Source organism: Elgaria multicarinata, chromosome 3 (genome assembly GCF_023053635.1).
Source record: "Elgaria multicarinata webbii isolate HBS135686 ecotype San Diego chromosome 3, rElgMul1.1.pri, whole genome shotgun sequence".
Taxonomy (NCBI): domain Eukaryota; kingdom Metazoa; phylum Chordata; class Lepidosauria; order Squamata; family Anguidae; genus Elgaria; species Elgaria multicarinata.
In genome coordinates this window covers 82,679,041-82,706,377 of record NC_086173.1, presented here as the reverse complement: position 1 = coordinate 82,706,377, position 27,337 = coordinate 82,679,041, and the positions used below count along the sequence as shown (strand labels likewise).

The following is a 27,337-nucleotide window of genomic DNA, read 5'->3' as shown; positions in this document are numbered from 1 at the left end:
AGTCCAAAATAGCATCTGATGGGTGGGTAGGTGGCTGGATGAGTTGCAATTGGAAAAAGAAATTGAAGGTCCTGTGCCCCTTGTGCATGAGTGGAAATGCCTTCTTGCTTGCACAATGGCCCTTTGATTGCAGGCCAAAGTATTATCAAAATGGGAACTTGCCCCTCACAATCAATTAAAGTAGACCCCTCCATGCACATATACACACATGGGTGTGTGTGCATTTTATCCTTTGTGGGATACTCATGCAATTCCTGATACAGGAACACTATCTTGTGCCACATAACAGATGAGGAGGTAAGAGGAAGTTGGTTGTGTTGAGGGAAACGCAGCCATGTTGGAATGTGTGCCTGTGAAAAAACAATTATGCTGCTCTTCACCACTTGTTTAAATATATGAAACGCTTCAGGCACAGGAGAGAGAGAGAAGGGTGTACATAGCCAGTAATGGGAAGTGGCTTTCCTGAGGCTCCTCTACAAGTGCCTTCTCACCTTGGAGCAAAACACAAATGAGGGAGCTGCCATTTATGGGAAAGGTGAGGAGGCAATCTCCATATCAGTTTCACTTAAGACTGAGCCAGATTTGACAGCTCAGCCGGAAACAGTCCCAGGCTAGCCTGTGCACCCCATTCCACCCCACCCCTTCCATCTTTGCAGGAGGCCTGCTCTTCCTTTACTGTGCTAGAGTGAAGCCATAACAGCGGCACTTACTTCCATAGACCTTCTCATTGCTTATCACCATTTCCATCACACACACAAAGCCTAATAATGTTAGTGCAGGTTTGAGGGCAGAAAATCAATGTGATACGCCCATAATAAAAGTACAAGCTTGAGGAAAGAACCATGGACTCCATGCTGCAAAGGAGAAATGATTGCTCCCTCTTTTTTTGGGGGGGGGGCACCCCTGCTCCCCATTATTGTGTACAAACACTTCGAGAAATCTGTTTGCACTAGAAGAGAAAACAAGGCTGTTTCCACCGTATTCAGCTACAGGTTGATTCAATTGTGAGCACAATAAGAAATAAAGAAAGCTCAATGCAAGGGGGATGCTCAAACCATTTTGAGTCTAAACCAGCTCCCAGTATGAAAGAATAAGCTTTCATAGTCAACACCCTGAGAGGTCAAACAAATCGTTTTTCTGAAAAGCCAATGATAAGGGAAGTAGCCTTTTGAGAATACCATTCCCAAAATCCTGCCTCCAAAGAAGTCTCAGTCAACACCTTTCTCTTGCCACTCTGGATTTGCAGTTGGGAGGGAGGGGTGTCACACCTTTTAGAAGGCCAGGTTTGCCCAGGGCCATATGAATGATGATCCATTGGAAAAGGATTCTGAGACTTTGACGCCTCTGAATCGCAACTGGTATGTCTTACAGTGTTTTTATCAGTTGCCAGTGGTCTTCAGGTTTGGCTAGAAAGTAAGACTCCTAAGATCTTTTTTTCTTCCTGGTCTATACATGTAGAACATGGTATTTTAAGTAAAGAAACCCTTTTCACTATTCTATCTTAGAAGTAGAAAGCATCTGGAGGCAACTTTAAGGTGAAACCCATGGAAAGACCTAGGCAGGTCATAAAGAGCAAACCTAAAGAGTACCATTAGTCATGTTAGGTGCAAGGGCAGCTGTAGAAATGGTGCATGGAAAACAAAACCACACAGAGAAGAACAACCTAGGTGCTAAGAAACAAGCCTGGAAAGCAAAGGTTTCTGATACACACCTGCATGGGCCGCACCAGTCCATTTGTTGGTTGAGGCCAAAGCGAGCTCTGCATTTCTTAGGAGAGGCAGGATCTGAACAAGGAGCATGCGTGGCGGAGAATGGGCAAGGCAGAGGCATAAACAGCAGCAAGAGCAGGAGGAAGAAGAAAAGAAGCAACATCAATTTCGCTGCTGGAGACAAAACTAAACAGGACACATACACTCAGTTCTTCAGCAAGTTTCTGCTGCCAGCATCTCCTAGAACAAAGTGTGTGTTAGGCAAATACCAAAATGATTTCAGGCAACAGGCCAGGAATGCAGTGACTGGGGCACAGATCTCAGATTGCTACCAGTGCTTTAGCTTTTTAAAAAAATTATTATTGTTGGGTTGCTCTTGCATTTCAACTCTCTTTCTCTCCCAGACCTTTGAGAAAATGCTCAAAAAGCCACAGGCAATTGCATTTTAAAGATATGCCTGGCTTTGGTTGTGTTTGAAATGCTGCTGAACCAGAGAGTGTTATTGCGTTGTGTGTATTTATTCTGCTGTGAACTGGACCTGGGCAAAAGTGACTAGAGGGTCCTCCTAAGAGCCAAAAATTTATTACTAAAACAAGCAAAAGTAAAATAAATAATACATATTTCTTCTTTGTGGTCTCTGTGCATCATACATATGTTCTGCGCCTGCGTGGAGCTCCATTCGAGAAATGTCTATAAGTTAAGGAATATTTGGCTGGACCCTCCTCCACCGTCCCAGTGCACATGTCCCTAACAAGGTCCTGTCTAGTCTCTCCGTTCTCTTTTGACCACCAATGAAGTAGCCTTGTAGGGAACTTCTCTCATTATTCGCTCTTCATAGTGTAACTGCTGAGGGGTTTCTTTCTTCCAACTTTGTCTTTTTGTCTTCTCAGGAGTTTTCCCTGCCTGATACTGTTTTGAATTGTATTTGTTTCTTTTGTGTTCATGCTCTCCATGATCACCCACAGGTGGATGGCTGTCAGGGCACCATTTCAGAAGTGTGTCTGTTGTGGCAGTAAACTCCCTGTGTCTTGGAAAAGGGCACAAAGTGGAAGCCTGCACTCACTGTCAAGCCCTTACAAAATGAGACGTTATTGCTCTGACAGGTTATCTTGTATAGGAAAGCCCTTGAAGTGGTAGACCTGTTGGTGGACAAGGCCACTACGACACTGGTGTCAAAGGAACCCTCCCCTCTTTGGGGCATCAGAGACCCTTTCCTGCTTGCCTTGGCCTTTAGAAGCTTCGGAAATTGCTGCTTCCCCTGTTCAAGTCCTGAATCCAAACCATTTTGACCCACTGACACATGGGTGATCATTGAAGAAACTTTTGAAAATGGCCAAAGAAACAGAAGTGGTGAGGAGGACCCACATGCCATAATTGCTTGTCTCAGTACTAGTTGTACCATTGACGGTACAATCCCTCTACAGATATTCCATTCACTTGACATTGCTTACAACTCAACTTATCGAACAGGCTCTAGTGACTGACCCTTGTGTAGGATCCGGTACCAGTTGTGTCTACATTGGAAGGCAGGATTAGGGAAGCATAGCCAGTTCTGGCACCAACTCGCAAGCCAACTGATAATGGGGGCCAATCTCCCTGCCGCCAGGGCTATCAATCTCTTGATCAGAGAGGATCTCCAGATTCCATGTACTTGAGCTACTGCTCCACACGTCAGAGAGAACATACATCTAGGTTATATAAGCATCCCAGATATGGATCCCAGTTACCACTTTCAGATTGGGATAGGCTTCTAACACCTCAACGCAACTACTATTGGGACCAGCTACACTCTGGGTATGGAGGGCAGACAGTGGATGCATGTTACCAAGACCCGTCTCCCATGATTGGTACCAACACGTTTCTGGTCCTGATTCCATGGCCAATACATACCAACGCATCAGTTGATTTCAACAACAGTCTTGTGGGCGAGAAATCTGTCTTGCCATCTGCCCATGCTGTTACTACAACAGGCACAGACTCTGGTGTCATCCATTCCATTGCCCTCCATGCTACTCCTGAATTCGTGCTTGGCCATTACCCTGACCACCTTGTTTTTTTTGTGAACCGCCCAGAGAGCTTGGCTATTGGGTGGTATAAAAATGTAATAAATAAATAAATAAATAAATAAATATTAGTACAGAAGCATAAGGTGTCAATACAATCTACAGATGTACATTCCAGGTCACGTCCAGGGGTATCTCCATAGTCAGGGACAGATGATTATCAGTCAGACTCAATGACTTCCCTGGTGCCTTGAACTTCATCAGATGTGGCAGTGGGCAATCTGGATCCAGCTTCCCCTTCAGAGAATATGGGTGTTTCCAAAATAGGTTCATCTGTGTGTTCAACCCCCTCAGGAACAGCTGTCTCACCCATCTTGTGGTACTCTGGGAAGTGTAGTTGGTGTGTGGATCGGATGCTTCCAACCTGGGTGTAGGACTCCTGTTTCTCCAGCCTTTCTATCTTGGATCCTTACCACAGATGTGTTGGAGTAGGGAGCTCACTGTAGTCCCTTGGAGATGCAAGGGGTGTCAACCAAGGTAGAATACGCATGTCACATCAATTTCTTGGAGGCCTTGCAGGCTTTCAAGTCTGATCTCAGAGGTTGCTTGGGTCAGGTCACGCAGCCTCGGACAAAACCACCACCATTTACTACTTAAAAAAGCAAGGAGGTACAAAATTTCTCCCTCTGGTCTACCTAACCCTCAGAATCTTCAACTGGTGCATCTCCCATTGGATTGGTCAGCTGCAGTGTTATCCACCCTGGCACATTGCCAGGGTGGACAACACTGTAGCCCACTCACTAAGTCAGATCTACTCCTCTTCCATGAGTGTGAGCTGGACAGGGCAGTCCTTGCAGATTTATTTTACCTTTGCGGTGCTCTGGAGGTGGACTTGACTGCCTGGGTGAACAATGCTGTTTGCCCAATATTCTTCAGCAGAGCAGAAATGGAGAAGAAGTCCATGGGGGATGCCTTTGGCTTCCACTGAACGGGAACACAGTTTAATCTTCTTTCACGCTCGCTGCTCATAACAACAGTTGCTAGCAGAGGTAAAGAGTAGAGGAGGCGGACTGTATCCTAATCACACTGTGATGGCCAAGGCAACCTTGGTTTACCGCTCTATTTCAACTCTCCCACAGCAAGTGCCACCAACCAGATTCCATTGATAATCAGAAAAAAATGGGATCAAGGCAAAATATGGACCTCAGCACACTACGACTGATGGCATGGAGAATCCGTTGACCTCTTCTGCCTTGTCAGTCCCTGACGTGGTACAATGTATTCTGGATGCTACTCATCAGCCATCTATGAGACATTCCTATGCCCATAAGTAGGCATCCTTTGCTACCATTCATGATTTTTACCTGTTTGCTGCCACTTGCACTGAGTGTTGCAATTTATCTTGTCTCTTTAGAACAAGGGTTCTTTCCTGAGAGAATATTTGTCAGCTATCTCTGCCAGATTTCCATCTCAAATTCTGGAAAACTGCCTTTCTGGTGACTTACATCAGCCTGCTGATCTTGCGAACTGTGTGTGTTGTGTATAGACCCATCTTATATAACTTTACATTGTGATAAGGTGGTGCTCCTTCCTGATGTTGTGTTCCTGCCCAATATGATGTCTGAGTTCCACTGAGTTCCATGTTGTATTCCCTTCTAACTTTTTGTTTCCTTCTACTCCGATTGAATTTTCTTTTCATATCCTGGACGTTCAGAGGGTGTTGGCTTTCTATAAATCAAGGACTGAGTCCTTTCATCAGTTCCTTGTTTATTTCTGTGCTATTGTGGCAAGTGGCAAGGACTACCAGTGTTGTTGCAGAGGCTATTGTCCTGGTTGATACACCCTATTAAGTTGGTGTATGGATTGATTGGCCTTGACCTTTCCGGTCCAAGTCGAGTTCACTCGACCTATGCCATGGCTGTGTCAGTGGTGTTTTCTTGAGCTCTGCAGAGCAGCCACCTGGTCGAAACTGTCAACCTTCATCAGCCATTTCAGACTTGATGTGTGAGCCAAAGCAGACTGCTCCTTCGGGTGCAGAGTTTTGTTCATTGTCTTAAAGTAGGACACTGATCTGCCACTAGTAAGTCAGCTTGCTACTTGCCTGTATGTGGGATACATAGAGACCACGAAGGAGAAAGACAGGTTGCTTATCTGTAATTAATTCTTCGAGTGGTCATCTGTGAATACACACAACCCACTATTCCCTGCTATGGTGTCGATGGCAATATTGATGTTGGTACTGAAGCTCAGCTTGGTTCTGAGGCTGCAGTGGGCAGTCTCAAGGAACTGAAAAAATAGGTGGGAACCCACTAGGGACATGCACACTGCGATGGTGGGGGTGGGTTCCTGCTAAGAATCCCTCAGTTATAGAGGTTCCCAAACAGGTGCAGGGCCCATATGTGTGAATGCACAGCTGCCCACTTGAAGAACTACAGTTTAAAGGTAAGCAATCTGTATTTTAAAACGAATGTGTTGCAAGTTAACAATTAGCATCTGCAATCTTGATGTTCAGTAGGTAGCCCATAGCCAAGGTCCTGTCCACTGAGGCTTTCCTAAGGCAGTGGTGGGGAACATGGAGTTCTCTGGATGTTGTTCGACTGCAGCTCCCATCAGTTCTAACCACCATAGTCAATGGTGAGGGTTTATAGGAGTTGTAGGCCAGTAACATCTGGAGGGTCGCATGTTTCCTATCCCTGTTCTAAGGGTTTGTAATGCCTCTCTCAATCGCTCTCCTTTCTCTCTTGACAACCAACTCGTGCCTCCTGGTGGACATTGCTTTCTAATCACCACTGGAGTCTCAGTTCTGACCACCCCATTTCTCAAATGATCCTTCTCAAGTGTACGTATGCATAATTTTTAAAAAATGGCTGCTAAATGTAGGGAAATGTGAAATATAAAGAAACATAATGCCCCAAAGAGGCAAACCTGTGTCCAATGACAGCAACTAGTGCAACAGAGTAGTGATGGCACCAAGGTTGGTTGTGGGTCAAGAGTGGGTCTCCAAAGTACAAAACCGTCCAAAATGTAAAACTATGAGACTTTGACTGCAATCCTGTATAGTTGCTTGGGAATGAGCCCCAGTGATTTTATTGGGACTTGTGTCAGAATAAACATGCTTAGTGTTAGGCTGCATGGCTGCCGTCCTATGCAAATTTACATGGAACTGAGTGGGACTTAACTGCAGAGTATAGCTGCCTGTGGCTTGAAAATTGCAACTGAAAGGGGAAGTTTCTATGTACATCTGCCACTTAAATTTCATTGAAGATAACTGAGAATCCCAAACGTGTTTGCTACTTTCATGATGAAAAATCAATCCTAAACTTAGTCCTGCACAGTAATTTGACAAAGATACTATTTAAATATGAATTTAGCTTCTTGCAAAAAATAAAAATAAAAATAAATTAACAGGCCATACTGGTATGACAGGCAGCAGCTGATAAATGATGTGTGACTGTATTTGCTGGGGTAGTGGGGGATGTTGGGTGAGAAGTCAAGTATTCTAGAGTCCTTTAACCTTTGCGTTCTGCATTCAAAAAAATTAAGACTAGAGGAAGGGACTTAGCTGATGTGTCAAAATGCAACAAGGCATAAACTGAATAGTACTCTTTGTCTCTTAAATGGTCTGTTGATACTGTCACAGAAGAGCAGACAGAAGATACAATGGCAGATAGTGGCAAAGCTAGAGGAAATAGCTGCTATGTCTCATGTGACATGAAACACAGATTAGAGTTTATAGCATAGACAGTGACCCATCAATAGAGGAAATAGAGGTAGTATTAGCATAGATATGGATTACCCCAGTCATATTAAGCCATGGATGCAAATCCTAGAGGAAGATTATAGCTATTGTTTGGCTGCCTCAACTAATCCCCAACCAATATAAACAAAGTGACAGTTGCCAGATAATGTGCTGGATTTTGCACCAGCGGATTTACCTGAATTGGAGTCTTGCTGCTTTTCTCTTGTTCGTCTTTTCTTTTTTCCCTAGGATTAAAAAGAGAGGGGCAAGAAGGGAGGGAGAGGGAGAGGGAGAGGGAGGAAGAGAGAGAACAAAAATCACAAGATGAATAAAAGCAACTCATTTTGCCAGAGGACCACTTTGAGGAGGGAATAAGAGGTGATGGGCCAAGGCTTCCATTCTTCACTCCCCCTCCCCAAATTGGCCTGCTCCAAGTCTAATCACAATGGATTCTGGTAACCCAGATCTTTTGTTTGCCTTGCTATGGAAAACTGGAGGGTCAGATGGCATCTTTCCCCTGGGGGTCCAAACTGGGCCCACAGACTGTCAGTCACTAAGCCTAAAAGATACATCAGTTTACAGCAGGGGTTCTCAACACATTACTAAAAGAAACCAAGGGGGTGGACCCACCTGTTGTTTCCAAGTCATGATCTAGAAATAACCCCTCCTTTAGCCCTTACTGCAGCATTCTCCCCAGCTCTCAGTGCCACCAGCCAACATAACTGCTTGACCAGCTGGTGGGTTCAGACCTAACGCTGGGAGGCAATGGTTTGGCCAATTTCAGAGACAAGACCCTGGAATCTACCTGTAAAAGAAGCAGCAGCTACCATTTCAGTAGAAAGCAAGAAACAACCATTGTGAGTTAATGAGGATTGTATCTGCGTACCTTGCCACAGCAGTTATGCAGGCAACTCATTTGGGCATGTGTGGAATTTTTTTTTCTTTTACAAGATGTATAGCAGACCTGTTAGCTATTTATTGATGATCACCGGCCACATCAACAATTCATGTGCTTTATGCTGTGGCTGAAACTAAATTAATAAGTGCAGATTGCAACTGTAAGAGATCTCTGCAGTGTAAATGAAAAAAACACAGGCTGCAACAGACATTTGCATTGGTGCCAAGGAAATCAGGTCTGCCCCTGTCCACCCTTCTTTGTATTCATCTCCTCAGCTGTGTTTGACAGTCCAGGCCTGTGAACGTGGCTGTTCTGCCACAGGGGCAGCTGAGAATAGCACCATGCAGCACCACATGCACAACTGCTGTGCCTCTGTCTGCTACTCTTAAAAACTCCTGAATTATGCAAAATATCCACCCTATGTGTTCACTCATGGAAGGAAAGGAACCTCTCGTGCAAGCACTGAGTCATTACTGACCCTTGGAGGGACGCCAGCTTTCGCTGATGTTTTCTTGGCAGGCCTTATAGCGGGGTGGTTTGCCGTTGCCTTCCCCGGCCATTATTACCTTTCCCCCAGCTAACTGGGTACTCATTTTACTGACCTCGGGAGGATGGAAGGCTGAGTCGACCCGAGCCGGCTGCCTGAAACCAGCTTCCGCTGGGATCGAACTCAGGCCGTGGGGAGAGTTTTAGCTGCAGAAACTGCTGCTTTACCACTCTGCGCCACACGAGGCTCTCTAGGTATTAGGATTCTTGCTTATGACGAGAATCCAGCCCCCTATCAGTTGCACATGGATTGACTTGTTCTTTGAGATACAAGGAAAGACTTCAGCCCCTTTTCACACCTTTTAAACTGTACATACCCTGAACCCGGAGAGAGCAATTGAGCCCAATGGCCCTGCTGGTTCTGGCCTCCACACACTTGGTCAAAGGTCTGAAATAAGCCCACAGCTCTGACTTGGAAGGTGTGAAAAGGAGCTGAGGACTTCCCTGTACCTCTAAAAAGGTAAGAAAAAGACCTACAGCTTTATCAGATGGTCATCTATTTGTGCAGTAACTATCCCAAAATATACCATAGTGGGAGGTGCATGGTGTGCCGCCTCCATGGTGACGTGACCTAGATTGAGGAGAGAACCCAACTAGCTCCATACATATACTCTTTACATGCGCAAAGACCAGCTGCAGTTAGTGCATGCATTCAGTTTTTCTTTCTAGCAAAAGTGTAGAAGATTCTTGAGCTGGTGCAGAACGTAAAAGGTGACTATGTGTAGATGAAGTAAACTATGGTTCCTTACTGGTCGTGCTGATGCACTGGTGGCTGCAGCCTACACACAATAAAAGAATTAAACTGAATGTTAGATATATTTAAAAATGTACTTTTTAAAAAAATCAGGGAGGTGAGAGAGATATTGGGATGGAAAGAAAGTTGGCCGAATTTTAGAAACAGCAAATGGAAAAGAATATAGTGATTAAGAATGATCTTTGGTGAGAGGCAAGTTTTTTAAAAAATATATTTGCCCCCTGAATATAATTTCAAATCAGCTATTACAATACGCACCAAATTTAAACCCTGTGTTGTCTGTAATTTTTTTTTACCATGCACGTCTCTCACACCAGCATTTGCAACGTCTTGATTACGTTAACCTCATAGTTTTCTTGGGTATAAAAATTATGACTGCCGGTAGATTAAAAAATGCATACTTATTTGCAGGTTTGGGCAATCCACTCAGCATATTTTACTCACGAGTAAATCTCATAGAGTTCGACTTAATAGTAAATGTGTTTAGGACAGCAGCCTTTGTTTAACTTCCAGAGATGTGACTGCAAACTTGGAGGAAAACAAAGGCTGTTCCATTTTAAGTTCAAACAGTATTTAAATATGTTTGTCATTAGCGAGGCACTAAAACCGCTTCCCTGATGAAAGCAGGCAAAATCAAACCAGATTGTCTTCCCCATCACTCCTCTCCATCTAGTACTGATTTTGCTTGCATTGGGAGGCCTAGTTACCACACAGCTGCCTACCACCACAATTAAAACACAATGGGGTTGGATGCAGGTTCTGCTTTCAATTGACAGGAGGACTCCACTCAAAGAAGGTGCCTCCACCCGATTTTTGAGGATTTCCCCCTCCCCTCCACCACACGGCTCACCCCATTCAGCAGGGTTCCCGACCTGCTGCGTAGCATTTTCATGGGACTAGAGAAGTTGCTACGGGAAGGACAGAGTGTGGAAGTCTTCCGTCACCCTGCTCGTACGTGCCTAAATCTCGAACCAACCCCAAATTGGTGGTTATTACTAACTTACAAGCGCTGTGCCTACATTGTGACATGAAGTTACATCTCAGCTGGAAGATGGAAATACGTTCTAAATGCACATTGGAACCTTCCTATTGCAAATGGGTCTGCAACATGTTTTGGTTTCGGAAAGCAGTTCTGCGGTGTCCCATTGTCAGGAGCGTAAGATGAGTCACTGCCTACAACTTCTGGGCTGCCTCTCACTCCAAGACTGAACCACCGATACAAAGATTCAGAAAGAGCTTATGCATTATACACAGGCCTTGCCAGAATGGTATTGGTTGTTCACATGTTTGGCTGCTTCCCTACATCAAAAATCTTGGCATGTCAAGCCAAGCCTTCTAATGTGAGGTGCTCACTTTCCACATGCATACGGAGTTTTTGATATACTCCCCACTTGCCTCTGGTCAGCACAACACATTCCGCTTCAGTCACCTGTCATTAAAAACCCAGCTGCTGCTTCTCCTGTATACATTGGGGACAATTTGCAGCAGACAAGCTTTGGGCAGGAGGAAGGAACAAATCCTTCCCCTTGCTAATTTCCTTCTTCAACTCCCCCTTATCAACTGCTTCCCCCCCCAATCTCAGGTACATATGTGCAGTGGAAATACTAGTCTGGACACTGACCTGAGGGATCATGGGCGTTGCAAGGGAGATGAGGCAAATGCTCGGCTAAACTTTCTTCTCAAAACTCTGCTGAAAACCACGCTATTTCAGCCATGCTTTTGCACAGGAGGTACAGTCTCCAGTTTGAGAGATGGAAAATTGAGGTAGAGCTTACAGTCTTGCACTAAGTAGCAGGCTTACAGGGGCCTTGATGGTCAGCATCAGTCAAAGGAGAAGACACCCCCAAGCCTCCTATTTTCCTACCCACCACTGTTTCCCTAAGGGACGTTCAGGTCCTCCTGCCACTAGTCAGTCCCCCATAATCTCAGCCACTTCCATAGTTCCATCAACTATCCCAGCCTCCCCCGTTGGATTAGCCTAACAACTGTCATCAGATCCTTCTGTTTGCTATTGTTGTCCTCTCTGGGAACAGCTTGGGCTACAAATATGTGAAAGCGTGAATGAATAAATAACTGTTGGAAAGCAGGGGTGGGAGGACAACAGAACCATGCATGTGCGTCTAGTGCCAAGTGTTTATGAAGAGCCTCTTGTGACTCCCCCCACCACCACCTTTCTGTCTGGCAGAGGCAAAAAGCCAAAAACCCATCACATGCATGAAATGTGGGAGCTGGAATTCAGTAAGAAGGACAGGTGGCTAAAATGCACCAGCTGCCACTGTAGATCATGACACACCAAAGCAGTAGAGCCTACAGTTTATTGCGTTAGGGATACATGCTTTCTATCAGCAGCACATTAGCAAAAGCCATGGGCAGACAAAAAATCTGGCACATATAGTAGTAACAAATTTAAAAGACTAAGATAGACACACACACACACACACACACACACACAAACATTCATAGCCCATGATCATTACCAGATGCTGGGGACAAGCAATAGGGGATGGCCATCACCTTCATGGTTTGCTTTGGGCTTCCTGGAAGCACTGGTCTAGCCACTGTTGAAAATAGGGTGCTGGGCTAGATGGACCGCCTGGTCTGATTCAGAAGGGCAGTGCTTATTTTATTAAAAATGTACGTGCAATGACACACCAAATCAGTAGAGCCTATAGTTCCTTGCACATCTTCTTGACCTACTCGTCTACAAAGGAAAGTGCTGGCAGGGAGCATCCACCCTCTTCCACTGACACGCAAGCTAGCCCACCTGGAAAAACCACACACAGCCTATTGATTGTCCCCTCCAAATTGACAAATTCCATAGCCAATGAGCAATTCTATGGCCATGGAAAAGCTCAGGGCTCCTGGAATTCTGCAGCCAACGCTGGGTTAGGTGGATGCATGAGTGGCAGATGGTTACAGACTCTCACTGCCGTAATGCAGAATGACATTCGCTGCAGAATTCTCTTACCCTTGCCGCAGAAACCGGCCCCGAAGTGCTGCTGAATTCCAGGGGCCCTGAGTTAAACTTTGTGTGATCACGGGACGAAGAGCCTGAAGAAGACTGAAGAGCAAGGGGTAAAGCGTTAAAATAGCAGCTGGGGTCAGCACTGAAAAAATGCACCAAATAAGTACATGAGCACATCAAGGTGTATGCAGAAAAACCCTCACAGAGAGTGAATTAATTGCATTCCACAGTTAACTGAGTAATTGAAACAAAGTCATTCAAGCAGCTGAAAAAAACAACCCCTTGGCTTCGTAACTCACTTGAATCACAAAATGGCAGGTAAAGAGTTGGATTCAGAATGTGCCTTCTGTGGAAGGAAGGGTTCTGCTCATGGAAAGTGCCCCTGCCTGATTTTAGGAGATCCCCCACCCTTTCCCCTACACTGTAACTCACCCCAATTAGCAGGTCCCTCCAGCTCTCTGTGCATCATTTTCAGGGGGGTGGAGGGATTCCTGTGGGGAGGAGGGGGGCAAGAAAGTTGGCTTTCACCAGCCCAGTTGCACATGCCTAAATCTGGATCCAACCCGAAGAAGAGGACCTTGTTGGAGGGAAGCATACTTAACAGTTTTCCTTTTTATTGTTGGGCATTCTCCCCTGGCCTGGAGAAAAGCCATGTCTAACATGTGAAGGCTGCTCATGAAACAGGCAGCCTATGGGTTAAAAAACCTTTAAATGAGGACTGGATTGTATGTGGAATCAGGCAGGAGTAAGTCCTTTTGTAAGCCCTGCATCTCATCTAAATTGATCCTTGACTTGGAGTAGAAGTGTGGCAGTGGCTACAAACTACAGCATTTTTTGAAGATTTCATATTTAAGCAGCCAAACAAAGAAAAAGATACAGGCTAGGATTCTCAAGGATCTAACAAATTATTATTATTATTATTATTATTATTATTATTATTATTATTATTATTATTTACATTTTTATACTGCCCAATAGCCGGAGCTCTCTGGGCGGTTCACAAAAATTAAAACCATTCAAAGTATAAAACAACAATATAAAACTATAATATAAAATACAATATAAAAGCTCAACCAGATAAATATCTTAGCTACTTAAATTAAAAGTTCAAGTGCAGCTGGAGCCCTGCATATCTGTTGTAGGCTGCCAGCACTTCACCTATGTGTTATGGTAAATGTTTAATAGGGTAGATTACTGAAATGAAAAGACATTTTAAAACTAAATTGCTTTTGAGTTTCAAAGACTTTTCACAATTTGACTTTGGGCTAAAAATCAAAGTTGTGTCTTCACAGGGCCAATTAACTTGCTGTAATTTTTTCATTTATGTGGATGCAGAAATAAATACATGTAAATAGTATTCAGCATTTCAGAACAGACCGCTAAGTTATCAGACAGCACTTTTCACTTTCTAAAATTCATCTTCCCAGGATAAACTTTTTTCACAGTAAAAAAACACTGAAGCTGTAGCATCTGTTGCACAGAAAAAATATTTCACAGAAAAGCAATTCTTTAAAAAAAGGCAATTTCTACAAAATAGTTTGACACAATAATGTAGAAAAGGAATCACTATATTAAATATTCACTGGGTACAAAATGATATTGCATTATACCTTAAAGTAGATTTCTTTTAAAATCGTAATGGCTTGGCCCCTAAATAAGTTAACTTAAGGAAGTTCATGGAAGGAAAGTTTCCTATCTGCTCTTCCCTCCTGCAACCACCTGTGACCCCTAAAATCCTGTCTGGAGTTGAGGGGGTTCACGAACAATGCACAATCCAGATTAGCACAGCTGGGATAAATGGACGTTCTGTCGGGGTGGTTTGTCTTTAAATAATGCCACTAAAATTCTTCTATTGCCCAACCCTTTGGTTGAGCATTACCTGCTAACATCCTAAAATACATGTGTAAAAAGAGTACCTTTACATGTGTTTCTGAAAGAAATTCCACTCAATTTTGGGAGTGTAATAATAATATTTTACTTTACAGGGGGGGAAACCCTTTATGTCAACCATTTATCAACTTTGAAAGGTCAACAGAAAGGTGTTGAAGGAGATACGACTGGCCATGGAGAGCTATTAGGAAATTATCTAAGAAAAGCAGCCATGGCAATACTAGAGGAAAAGTCTATGCATTAATGAATGGGGGCTTTCTGCAAATTCTATTAAAATATCTAAATTGGCATTTCAGCATTTCTCTCCCCCAACTACCCTTTTTCTTGGTCACTCTCATACTGCTGTTTTCCTCAGCTCTTAATAAAGAAACATATTTCAGCCCTTTCATTGCTTAGAATCATAGAAAGGCAGAGTTGGAAGGGCCTATAAGGTCATCAAGCCCAACCCCCTGCTCAATGCAGGAATCCACCTTAAAGCATCCCCGACAGATGCTTGTCCAGCTGCCTCTTGAATGCCTCTAGTGTGGGAGAGCCCACAACCTCCCTAGGTAATTGGTTCCATTGTTGTACTGCTCTAACAGTCAGGAAGTTTTTCCTGATGTCCAGCCGGAATCTGGCTTCCTGTAACTTGAGCCCATTATTCCATGTCCTGCACTCTGCTTAACCTCACAGAATATCTAATCACTTCCTTTGTCCTCTAACAAGTTCTAGTAACAAGTTTCTTCAGAGAACCTGAATATCTGGCCTGGGCTTCTTTCATGGCATTGCTTTTTTTGACCTGGGAGCTCTTAAACATAACTCCTTATAGTCTGAGCAAAGGTAGAAAGTGCCTGATTGTGGGAGTGGATTTCACACCCTGCCTGACAAGTCATGTGACAGCAAGTTGACCTAAATTCCTCCTCACCCTTCCTTTCAGTGACAGAGCTTAGCATTCACTGTGGCTGCCTCCTGGCTTTCAGTACATCGCAATAGAAGTCTCTGGGCCTAACCCTAGGTCCAGCTTGCTTCTAACCATTTCCATGGCGTGTCTTCCTATCAGAGAAAGAGAAATGCACAGTGGGCATAGGCCAGGCAGTCTGGGCTGTTCCAAGATGTACTGAATCTGACAGCACTAGCAGCTGAATCTTACTTCAAAACTGGTGATGGGACAACATCCTCCAGCTCCTGATTAGAGGGTGCAGCACAGGCTAAAGGAGGGGAATTAGGGGCAGCAGTTGGAGGCTGCCACCACCCTGGCATCTGCTGTCTGAAGCAGCCACCTCAGTCTGCCTAATGGGAGGACTGATCCTGCAAGCAGCCACTATAATGAACTATCTTAGATAGGATCTTCACTACTGCTTTATAACAGTTTATAACAGCACTGACAACTCTTGGTGCCCATGGCATATTCCATAGACTGTTTTCAAACCGCTTTCAAAGTGTTATATCCTGCTTGGTGTAGATATGGCCTTATACTGTGCCATTCCATATCACTGGTCTAGCTGAGGCAGAGGTCCATCTTTCCCAGCCCAGCTACCTGAAATACTTTACCTGGAAATGGTGGATTTTGAACCCAGGTCCTTCAACATCCAGATCATGTGCTCTGCCATTGAACTATATGCCATCACCTCTACTAGTACATTTATGTATGGCCAATAACATATCAGGGCTTTACACAAAACTTGTCAACATATAAAGCTGTTCAGATCATTGGTCTATCTAGTCCTGTAAGCCTGGCTAGCAGCAACTCTCTGAAGTCTCAGGCAGAACCAACCCTGCTAGCTGAATCCTTTCACTGGGCATGCTAAAGATTGAACCTGCAACCCCTTGTATGCAAAATGTGTGGCCAACTATAACTCCCTGCTTGTTATTCCCAGAATTAGGACTTCGGTCCTAAGCAGTAGACCACTACATCACACATTATGGATTGGATCCAGGATTGGTTTTCTGTGAGAGGAAAGGCTCCACCCCTGGAAGGTCCCCCCTGCCCAATTTTTGGGGATTCCCCCTCCTTCACACCACAGCACACTTAGCATTTTCAGGTGGCTAGAGGGGAATTCCACTTCTACCAGCACAGTTGATCCCACATAAATCTATAGATACTGTAAATGTACATCTAAAAATGTAGTCTGTAGGCTAAATTATATGATACATAGTCAATGTATTAACATTCTCCCCAAAGGTTTTTAAAAAGAAAAAGCAGCTCTCTGAGGCTGCAAGGCTGAGCAGAGGACCATGCGTGTGAATGCAGGCATGCTGCTCTTCTACTCAAAATTACCCTCCAGCTGCTTTTGTCCAAGTGGGAGAAAAGATATGGGTGGAAAAGCAGCTAGAGGGGCAATTTTGAATGGAAAGAAATGACTGCAGGAGAAAGAGTTCAGCAGCCTCTTCCTACCTGCTCTACCTCTGCTCAAATACACTACCTCCCACAGATGCTCTTCATTTTAAAAAGTCACCTAGATATGCCTCTGTTGTGTAAAGCCTGGTTTGACACTTAAGGCCAAAGCAGACTTTAAATCTGTGTGTAGTGGCTATGTCTTTTCTCATTTTCACTCTAAAGTAGGTGCAAGGCCTCCAGCCTATGTCTTAAAAGCCTTCCTACACACCACTTCCATCCAAAGCTCTGATCAGAGGCCCTGCACCTGCTCTAGAGTAAAAATGCTGGGTGGGGGGGGAAGAGATGTAGTTGCTAGGCACAGATTTAAAGTAATGTCTGTTTGACAAACATGTGTTGACAAATACAGGTATCATACAGCTACACTTGTCAGCAAGCTGGAATTGGCTGCATTTCCTTGTTGAGCATCCACTCTGTGACTAATCTTAGTTTGCCATGAGTATTCTGCGTGAAATAGCAGACCCTGACAAAGTGGGCCACATGAGCTCAATCTTGGCCCACAGTTAGGGCTATGACTGCTCCCACAACAGCTGGAACGTGGGGGAAGAATCCCATTCTACTCTGCTTTTTTCTGGCACTTCAAGTATCTGAAAACAGGCTCCCCCTGATGGCAGAAAATAGGAACAGCCGATAAAGGAACAAAACAGAATGCTGCTTGCTGTAGCCCATGGAATCCCGAGAGAAGGGCCGGCCCAGCCATTAGGTAGAGTGAGGCAGTGTCCTCAAGCAGCTGATTTCGGATGTCATAAAAAGTCAGCAAATTGTTAATTATTTAATTTAATATCTTTGTGTTTTTATTATCAAGGAGAAGTGCTTGTGGGATTTTCTGCCTCAGGTACCGAAATAATGTGGCCTGTCTTAGGTACTATACACTTTGACTTGTGCGGGGGGGGGGGGGGGGGGGGGAGGGGAAGGGCATACAGAGAGGCATGATGCCATTTTCTCCTCCACATCAGGCAGCAAAATGTCTTGGGCTGGCCTTGCCTGGGAAGCCAGGTTGTTCAACTACTCACTTTCCCTCTGAAGTGATAGTGGATCTTGTAAATCAGGGTTGTGGAACATGGGCCCCTCCAAATGCTCTTTGATTTCCACTCCTATCAGTCCTAGCCTGCATAGTGAGGGATGATGGGAGTTGGTGTTGTGAGTGAGTGAGCGAATGAATGAATACGTAAAGACTGATGGAAAACTTAAAGGAAAGATCCAAGAACAAATGTTTATCATTAAATTGCCTGGAGAGACAATGTGTAGAACCCTCCTTTTACGTTTAGCCAGAGGATCCACACTGCAGCTAGCCTAGTGGCACACCTTTAGGGAAGCCAACAAGGTGAACTAATAAACCACTAAGTTTAAATAGGCTAGTGCAGCCCAGCTACCAGCCTCTGGTCAGGTTTGAAAAGCTCCATTAAATTTGTGGGCCTTCCTTCTTCCTTCTGAGAGTGCTGCAGGAGTGGAGAGGAAAGGAAAGGCTCCCTTGCAGATTTAATAGGCCAGCCGATACTGGTTCATTCAGGTAGCCTCCTAAATTCTTTGCAAAACAAGGAAACGCATCATCAAATTTAAGATGGCTAAGTGCAACTTGGCTATCAGCTGATGTTTGGGCTGTATCTAATTTGAAATTGTGTGTGTGTGTGTGTGTGTGTGTGTGTGCTTTTGTCACTTTCCATGGACAAGGTCAAGAGCGGCAAGCTGAGTCAAGTAATGTGAACCTGGCCACAAGCAAACGCAAGACGTAGAATCAGCACAAATGAAATGCAAATATGACGCACTATATCATCCTGAGCTGTGAACAAGCTGAATCGAATAATATTAATCTGGCTGGGCAAGGGCCGGGTCAGAATGCTTCTAACATGTTAATTTACATAAATAATTTAGAGTTCTAACACAAATATGGGTGTGGTTGTAATTATTATTAGCTGCGAGGGGAGCCCATCAGCAAAGCCTCCACCCTCTCCACTTTTTAATTTTTCTCAAGGGCTTATTTCTGATGACCATAAATCTAGTGCAAGCCCATATAAATGAAAAAGAAACCAGTCTGCCTATTACCTGTCTGTTTTTCTTTCTATTTTACATTGTGATCACCTCAAGGGAGAAACTGTTCCTTGATGATAGGAAAGTGGATATTACCATAAACGAATAAAAAGGGAGTTCAAACCCTTAAACTAAAATGCCTTTACAGTGTAAACAGATAAATTACTAGTCATAACTCTGATTGGGAATACAGTAAATTGCAACCCAACTACACTCTTTATGTTGTATATTGTGGAGCAGCACCATACAGCAGTTGCCACATTTTTATTCCTAAGGCCCAGCTTCATAGGCTGAGGAGAAGAAATAAATTTTCAAATACTATGTAAAAACTTACACTTGCAAGGAAGGAGAGGAACAGATTTTGAGAGGCTCTGAGAGCCAAACTAAACATTTGTCCAACAGAGCTGTGCAAGATTGGGTTATTACTTTAGTTTTTTTTTCTTTTTTCAATCCTGCCCTCTATGGCTGGTGCAGTAGGAGTGGAATTTTGGGATGAAATAGGAGGGGGAAAGATTAAATCCCCCCTTCTGGAGCACCAAATTGGGGCCGCATGTGTATATGTTGAATTAAATAATCCAATCATACATAGCTCTGCTATGCATCACTGGATGAACATTTAGTTTTTCCCTGAGTTCCAGAGAATGGGGACTGCAAGGGAGAAAGGACAGAGGCATGAAACAGAAGCAGTAACTCAAAGCTGATACAAGAAAATAGTAGAAACAACAAGAAGGCAAATAGAGAAAAGAATAGATAAGCAAGGAGGCGCCAAAGAATGAAGAGATTTACAAAACAAAAACAAGTAACATAAATATGGATCTGATAATGTGACAGAGAGAGAAAAAACAGATAAAAGCATTAAAAGTAGAAAAGCTGAGAAAGAGGCAAACCAGAAAGAAGGGAAAGGCAGCAATCAATTTGGGGTGGGGGGAGAATGAGAGAATAAACTAATATTCAGTAAAGGAAGATGCAAAATAATTGATTTTATTAACATTTAGAAATTGGAAATGGCAAGTTGTTGGAATAGTTTGCATGAAAGAAGAGCAACAATGAAAACAGTCAAAAAGGGCTGCAATGTTCTGTTCTGGGAGAAAAGGAAAAATAAAAAATTATCCAGAGTGCGAGGAAGGTACAGATGCAGAAGGAGAAGAGACCAACAGCGCAGTTTTAAATAAGTTATGGTAGCCAGTCAGAAATAGCAACAAGCCGTGCCAAAATATTAAAAAAGATAAAACTGAGCTAGGTAAGAGAAGAAAAAGTAGAATTGTAGGTCATCTGTACAGAAGTTGATAATGAATATTAAAAGACTTTTTAAAAAAACAGGACCAAGAGGAAAGGAATAGAGAAAAGGCCTAAGACAGAACTTTGAGGAACTGCAGCTGGAAACAGAAAAGAAGATGAAAAGAATAAAAACCAGACAGAAAGGGACTGAACAGTGCATTAGAAGAAAGAAAATTGAGATATTGATTAACAACAAGGCATTCAAGCATTTTCAAAGTGAAATGTAAGAGAGAAGGCAAGACAATATTTAATAAAGGAAAGAAGGGTCAAGACAAGGCTTCTTCAGAATGAGATAAATAAGACGTGAGTCATAGCAACAAGGGCAGATACCAGATGAGAGAGGTATGCAGCAAGAAAGATCAGTAGGAGCATGAGATTGTAATAGAGAGGGTGGAAGAGGATCAAGCAGAAGAAGCAAGAAGTAGTCACAAAGAAATAGGAGTAAATGAAAAAAATAGAGGAGGTGGAAGATTGCCCTGGAAAGTGATAAGAAAGGAAAGAGGAGAAGCAGCAGCATGAATTTATCCACATAAAATGCAAAGTAGTTCTCAAAACTTTTTATTTAGTGCATTCAAATGCCATATTGAACCACTGCCTTTATTTTCCCTCTTCGAATACATCATCCTGTGGCTCACCCAAAATAGCCATGATCAAATACAGATTCCCACTACCACTGGAAACACTAATATCAGATATACCTAAATATTTTACAATATTTGGGGATCTTGCTATATCTATGTGAAAAAGAACTGTTGAATGGCAGCCTCAGCAATGCAATGTTGAATGGCAGCCTGACACTCTGTACAGAATGAGCGTCATCAGATGTGTGTTCGGGAAATCGCATTGCCTTACCATTGCTTCCCCCCCCCTTCTGGTTCTGTCCCACAATACTTCCTCTTTCTTTACATGGGGAATTAAGAGGAAGTAAGCAATGACCATACAGTGGCTGTTTTTATCCCGCTGCTTCTCCTGCACACAGCAGGAAATGGCAGGAAGTTTTGCTACAGCTGAACAAAGTCGGATTTTTCTGGGTCTTCTTTTGCGACGGGAAAACGAGCAGAAGGGACGGGAGATGCGCGGGAAGCGGATGTCGTTGTCAAAAGGACTTGCGAAAAACCGTGAGTGGGCAGTAACGAGAGTGAGATAAAACACTTGCCTGATGACACTCAATGTTCCTGCTACCCGTCTCACCTAGTCCTTTGGGAATCACTCCTCTATAGTCTCCCACTGAATTGGCATTGTTGAAACAAGTAGTTTCAAAGGCAAACATTTTTTTAAAATCCTAGACATGTTACCCAAATTCTGCCGCCAGAGTACTCACATAGTTATCTCTTGCAGACCAGCCTGGATAGAGTTGCATGTGAAGCTGCCTTTCCTTGCGGGCCAGTTCATAATACTTGGCTTGCTCCTCCCGTGAGAGCGCGTGCCACTGCAATGGAAACCGGAGAAAATGGTGAGGCACCACAGTGTCTTTCCATGCTAGATCGCTCCGATCAGAAAAGAGCAATGCCCAGATTGGATCTTGTACATCAGGGTGGGGAGCCTGTGGCCCTCCAGGTGTTGATGGATTACAAGTCCCTTCAGCCACAACCAGCATGGCCGATGGTCAGAGCCTATAAGAAATCACTACTGATACAACTCCAACCATCTTGAGGCAAGCAGCAAAAACCGAGATAACCTATTTCCAGAAATGTTTGAAGGCGTTGAAATAATATCTCGCCCTCTTGCTTTTTTGTGTGGTTGGGGTGGGATGGGGAGAAGGAGGAGGAACAGACAATTGGGAGGAAATGTTAAAATAACTGATTTATCTGCTTGACTTGCAAATACAAAAATTAACCATACTCCTTATGCTTAGCAACAATGTGTCAAAGAAACTTCATCTAGGAAAGGTTGGAAAAATTATACATCAAGATTTTAGAATAAACATTTCATGTAAGAGGGTATCTTGCCCTTCACCCCTTTTGCCTACAATTTTTCTTTTCTAATCTAAGAAATATCTCAGTTTTCCTTTTCTAATCCTTTAAAGTTTCTGGGTTTCCCAGTTCCTCAGGCTTAAATACTGGTCTTCAGTCACTGCCATCTATTTGCACACCATTTTTATTCAATATAAACTGTTGTGTGCAGGAAGGAGCAGCCCTTTTACTATTTAAACAGAATGCAATTGTCCCTCACTCTAGGCATGACCCTGGAAGCATATACAGCTCTCAAGCAAAGCAAAACTGTCTTGGCAAAAGGAAGAAGCCAACACTGAACTAAACCAACATTTGTTTTGGTGTTTTTTTTTGGCTTTTACAGAATAAACAAAAGTACATACAAACCAGGTCTTTATTGTCTAAATCTAAAATCAGAGTCATCATGCAGAGTTCCTTGGGATTAAATTTAAATTTGTGTGGCTAAGTGGTTTCTGCCCACAAGAGGAAGAGAACATTGCAGGCCTAAAACTGTCCAGCGAGCCCATCAGTCTTGGACTTGAGACATCCAGGATCAAATCCTTGCTCAAACATAATCAATTCATTGAATGGCCCTTGGAAGGTCACAGCATCTCACCTTTATAGCAGAAATTATCGGTACCCACCTCACATAGTGGTGGGGACAGGGGCTTCGTGGAATGTAAAACTATTGCCATGTTAAAAGAGAACTAGACATGACTGCTGGGCGTTCGAAAAATAATAATCTCTGCTGCCCTTTGAATTTCCTGGTAATGCAACATCTTTTGAAAATCCCATATAATAACAGTTATTGCTGGATGACATAAGGAATGACATGCAGTCTGCCACAGGTGGAAGGTTAGTAAAGGGTAAGCAAAGATTCAGAAAAGCTTTTTTTGGATGTTCCTCCTATAGCAACAAAAGGTTCCTTAAGATGACTTATGAAATTCATTATAGTTTATCTCATTTGCCCAAAGCAATGCATTCAGAGAATATTTAGTCTAATTAGGCAGAAGGGGGAACAAAAGCACAGAGGCCCGGTTCTATAAGCGTCTGCTGATGCATTTAGATTCCACTGCAAGATATGCAACCTCCCAGTCCACTACAACTTCTTCACACAGCACATACAGTAGTTAAACTATGGAATTCGCTATCACAAGCTCTATTGATGGCCACCAATTTGGATGGCTTTAAAAGGGGGGTAAGCAAATTCCTGAAGGCTGTCAATGGCTACTAGTCCTGATGTCATTATGCTACCTCCACTATCAGAGGCAGTATGCCTAAGTACACCAGTTGCTAGGGAGCATGGGAGGGTGCTGTTATGTCCTATATGCGGGGGCAGCTGATTAGCCACTGTGTGAACAGAAAGCTGGACTAAATGGGCCCTTGGTCTGATCCAGTAAGGCTCTTCTTATGTTCTTATGAGTAAGAGGGATTTCAAACTTTTCTTCAGGAGATTCACTAATGAAATATTCTGTGTGGGCCACAGCTCTGCCCCAGCTTCACTGGCTCAGTCTCAGTCTCAGTCTCAGTCTCAGTCTCAGTCTCAGTCTCAGTCTCAGTCTCTCTCTCTCTCTCTCTCTCTCTCTCTCTCACACACACACACACACACACACACACACACACACACACAAATATTAGCATCTTTGTTAAGCATGATTTCTCTAACAGAAGCAGGGGTGCAGAACCTCTAGCCCTCCAGATGTTTTGACCTACAGCTTTCACCAGTACAGTACAGTCAATGACCCTCCAGCCATTTGATTAACTGTGCTGATGCTGGTGAGAAATTTTGGGAGTTGTGGGCCAGAACATATTGGGGTGGGTGGGTCACAATTTGCCCTAGGGTTTGGAGTATAACAAATTCAGCTCCAAACTGACCATTTGGGGAACTACACCATCCAATATAGATGGCCAGACATGTTCTACCATCCTTCCTTCCCACCCAATGGAGCAGTTGGCTTGATGAAGCCATTTGATTCTAAAAGCCCATCGTCTCTGGGAGTACATTCACCGGAGAGTGCCCATAACTCCTGCCTCGTTGTCAGAATAACATCACCTGCTTTTTGTGCTCTTACCCGCCTTCCTAAAATCTGATTGATGGCAGCACTTTCTTTCAAGGTACATTCGGCGATGACCTTTGCCCGCATTTCTTTCATATATAACATAAAAGCATTCAAGGGCTTTTTGATTGTGGGCTTCTTGGCTTCTTTCTCTCTCTTTGGTTCTGGTTGTGATTTCCTTGCCAGAAACAGAAAAGAAATAGTTGATAAAATAAGGCATTCAAGACTCAGAAATGTTGATTGCTAGGGAAAAGACTAAAACTGATCAACCAAAGCTTAGATTTAAGTCTTTTTAAAAATTTAAACTGTGGAATACGGTATCCGATAATGGCCACCTCCAATGGCTACTGTTAGAGAACACAATGCCGGACTATGCAGGCCCTCCCTTGATCTGATTCTGCACAGGCAGATCTCACCAGTAAATTATCAAATGTTGAGGCAAGAATCCAATAGTCCCATTGACTACTCTAATTTGCAGAACTGTAGATGGTTTATGGGCCAAACTCAATGTTCATTAAAGCTTTCCCCACTCTCCTGTTAAGTGCATGCTGCCATGATTTGGATCAGGAGAAAAGGATTGAAGTTTTCCAACCAACCACTTTTTTTTTCCTTTGGCAAAATTCCACCCCCCACCTTGAGTGTGTGTGTGTGTGTGTGTGGTGCTTTTTTTAAAAGCCTCCATTGACTCCAGTGGAGACATTTTTTTTTCTTTTTTAAACCTTCCATTGGGGAGGGGAGTTCATGAAAAAAAAGAATGGGAGGGAAGCATAAACCCTTCTCCCCTGGAACTCCATGGTCCTGACCCAAATCAGGGTCATGAGCACTTACAGGAGAGTAGAGAAGCTAGCATGCATAGCTCCACTATGCATGCTTTAATAAACGTTTAATTTGGCCCTGCGTTAATCCTCAAAATAAGTGTTTCGAGTACAGGAAATTATGGGTGATAAAAAAGTGAAGTGCCAACCTCCTACCTACCACTTCCCCACTGGAACTGCCCCTCCCCACCTCTGCTTTGCAAGTGAGAAGCAGTGGCTTCAAAGACATAAACTGGAAACGGAGCATGTCGTCTCACCCTTTACTTTATCCCAAGCCTTGGCCACTTACATGCTTCGGTCGTAATGATCCATTTCTTGTTTCCCAGAGGGAGATGTCATCCCCGGGTGTGGGATTCCCGTTGTATGCATTCCAGAGCCGAGCACCAAGGGGTGTGTGATCCTGTAACATAAAGCATGTTTGTGACTGCCAGCACTTGTTGTATATTACAGAACTCTTGGATTTTGTACTGCAAGGTGGACTTGGCTCTAAGTACTGGAGAGTGGACCATCTCAAAGAACGCTCAGTAGGCTGCTTAACAGCAACATTTGCAAGAGATGGAATGCTAGATAACAATTCCAAAAAAACAAAAGCAAAACCCACAAACAACAGCAGAACTGTAGGGGCTGAGTTTCTAAAGGCTTATGGATCTGAAGAAGTCTGTAACGTGGCTCCTCTATAGTTATATTCTATAGAGCTGCCACATTCTGGAATAGGGCTATTTGCTCTTTAACAAGACACGGGTTTGCCCACCAGGTGGCACTCTTGGAATTGTCCCCCCCTGCCCCCCATTTTCATAGTTGTGACAAGCAAGTGTGAATCCATAATTCAGAATACATTACATGCAAAATGATTCTCTCACATCCACTTGCATTATCTTAGGTCATCCTGATATTCTGTAAGCAAAGCATTCTTCCTGAACTAATAACAACCAAGAGTGCTCCGACGCGGCTCTTGATGAAGCTTATGGCAATGCTGAGTCAGGCAATGCCAAGCCTGACTCGGGATTCTCTCCTCACCGATGCCCCTAGTTAAATAAAGGCTACAAGACTTAATTTGGTGTTTGATTAAATTTAAAGAGCTGTACTTAACAATTCTCTGCACACACATCAGTTTTCCGTTCCAACGAAAACAGAAAGGGAGCGGTGGCGTTTTGTACTCGTTTTCTGGCACTTCTTCTTTAAAAATGGGGGGGGGGGCTATACTTATTGTTCCTGTCAAGTAATCCGTGGCTCTAATGACATTGTTAAGGGTGGCTAAACTCATTTCAGAATTAGGCCCTGGACAATTTTTTATTTTAAATACCAGTGTCACTGCAAAAGAAGCTAACTTCAGCATGAGCTAGCACCCCATGTCAGATGGTCAGATCTCACTTGTTGACACTGTATTGTTAGTTCTGTAACAAAAACAGAATGGACTTCTCCCTCTCTAGAGCAATTCTGAGCACAATGGGACCTCAGAGGGCAGAGCCACCGCTATCAGCGTGATCATAAATCAGATCCTGAACATTAATAGTTTATACACCCTTCATCCGCTCTAGAAAAAAAAAATACTTCCAGCACTGAAGAACGATGCTGTCAATTTAACAAGTGTGATGACTGAAGCTTGAGACTGCAGAATTGCCCATGGGAGACAACCAACTGTTCATTAGCTTTGTTGGCACAAAAAGACATGATGCTTGATTTTAATCTACTGGCATGGCTTGAAGCTTGATCATTATCTGGCAAGGTGTGCGTTCTTGTCTGCAAAACCTGCCTCATTCTTCTCTGGAAGTGGGAATGCCGGTATGGTGAAGCATGAAGCCATCAGGCAACCAAGGAGGTATGTGGAGTCATTTATCTTAAATATTAAGATGCTTAGGCGGGAGTAGGTGCCTCAGGCAGACTACAGATCATTAAGGTAATAATAATAATACAATACTACTACTACTACCACTACTACTACTAATAGCCCCAGAATATCTTCATCAAAGGACTTGTTTAGTACTCTTATTCAGACAACACATAGCCAAAGCTAGAAATGTGACAAGTGGCGCTAGAATATATATATACTTCCTGTAAGTTAAACTCCAACCCATTTGGACCTTCCCATGAGAAATTTACAGCCAGCATTTGGATTGGTGGTGTAAGTCCATGCTAACTGGCCAAATTCTGTTGTGCAGAAGAGAAAAAGCCAATGAAAAAATGTGTGATCACCTGTGAAGGCAGGTTGACATTTTTTTTTTTTTAATTTGCATCAAGTACTGAAGTATGTAGTCCTCCAGGAGTGGCCTATAGAATATAAGCATCCTTAGTATTTGGCTTGTATCATGAGGTAGTATCCAATGTTAGTCCCCCTTAGAGTAGACCCATT

General features: G+C 43.5%; 1 protein-coding gene across 4 annotated transcripts in view; it reads right to left on the bottom strand.

Moving 5' to 3' along the window:
- The window catches only part of TCF7 (transcription factor 7), a 157,902-nt gene that overhangs the window by 4,540 nt on the left and 126,025 nt on the right, over nucleotides 1-27,337 (bottom strand). For 2 of the 4 annotated variants that reach the window (XM_063120740.1, XM_063120741.1), the window contains exons 7-11: nucleotides 25,277-25,387; nucleotides 24,188-24,350; nucleotides 21,506-21,613; nucleotides 12,618-12,710; nucleotides 7,648-7,696 (exon numbers count right to left, since the gene is read on the bottom strand). In XM_063120740.1, coding sequence (XP_062976810.1) covers nucleotides 7,648-7,696; nucleotides 12,618-12,710; nucleotides 21,506-21,613; nucleotides 24,188-24,350; nucleotides 25,277-25,387 — 524 coding nt within the window. The remainder of the gene's footprint in view (nucleotides 1-7,647; nucleotides 7,697-12,617; nucleotides 12,711-21,505; nucleotides 21,614-24,187; nucleotides 24,351-25,276; nucleotides 25,388-27,337) is intronic. The other 2 variants (XM_063120742.1, XM_063120743.1) reach the window with 1 other exon arrangement.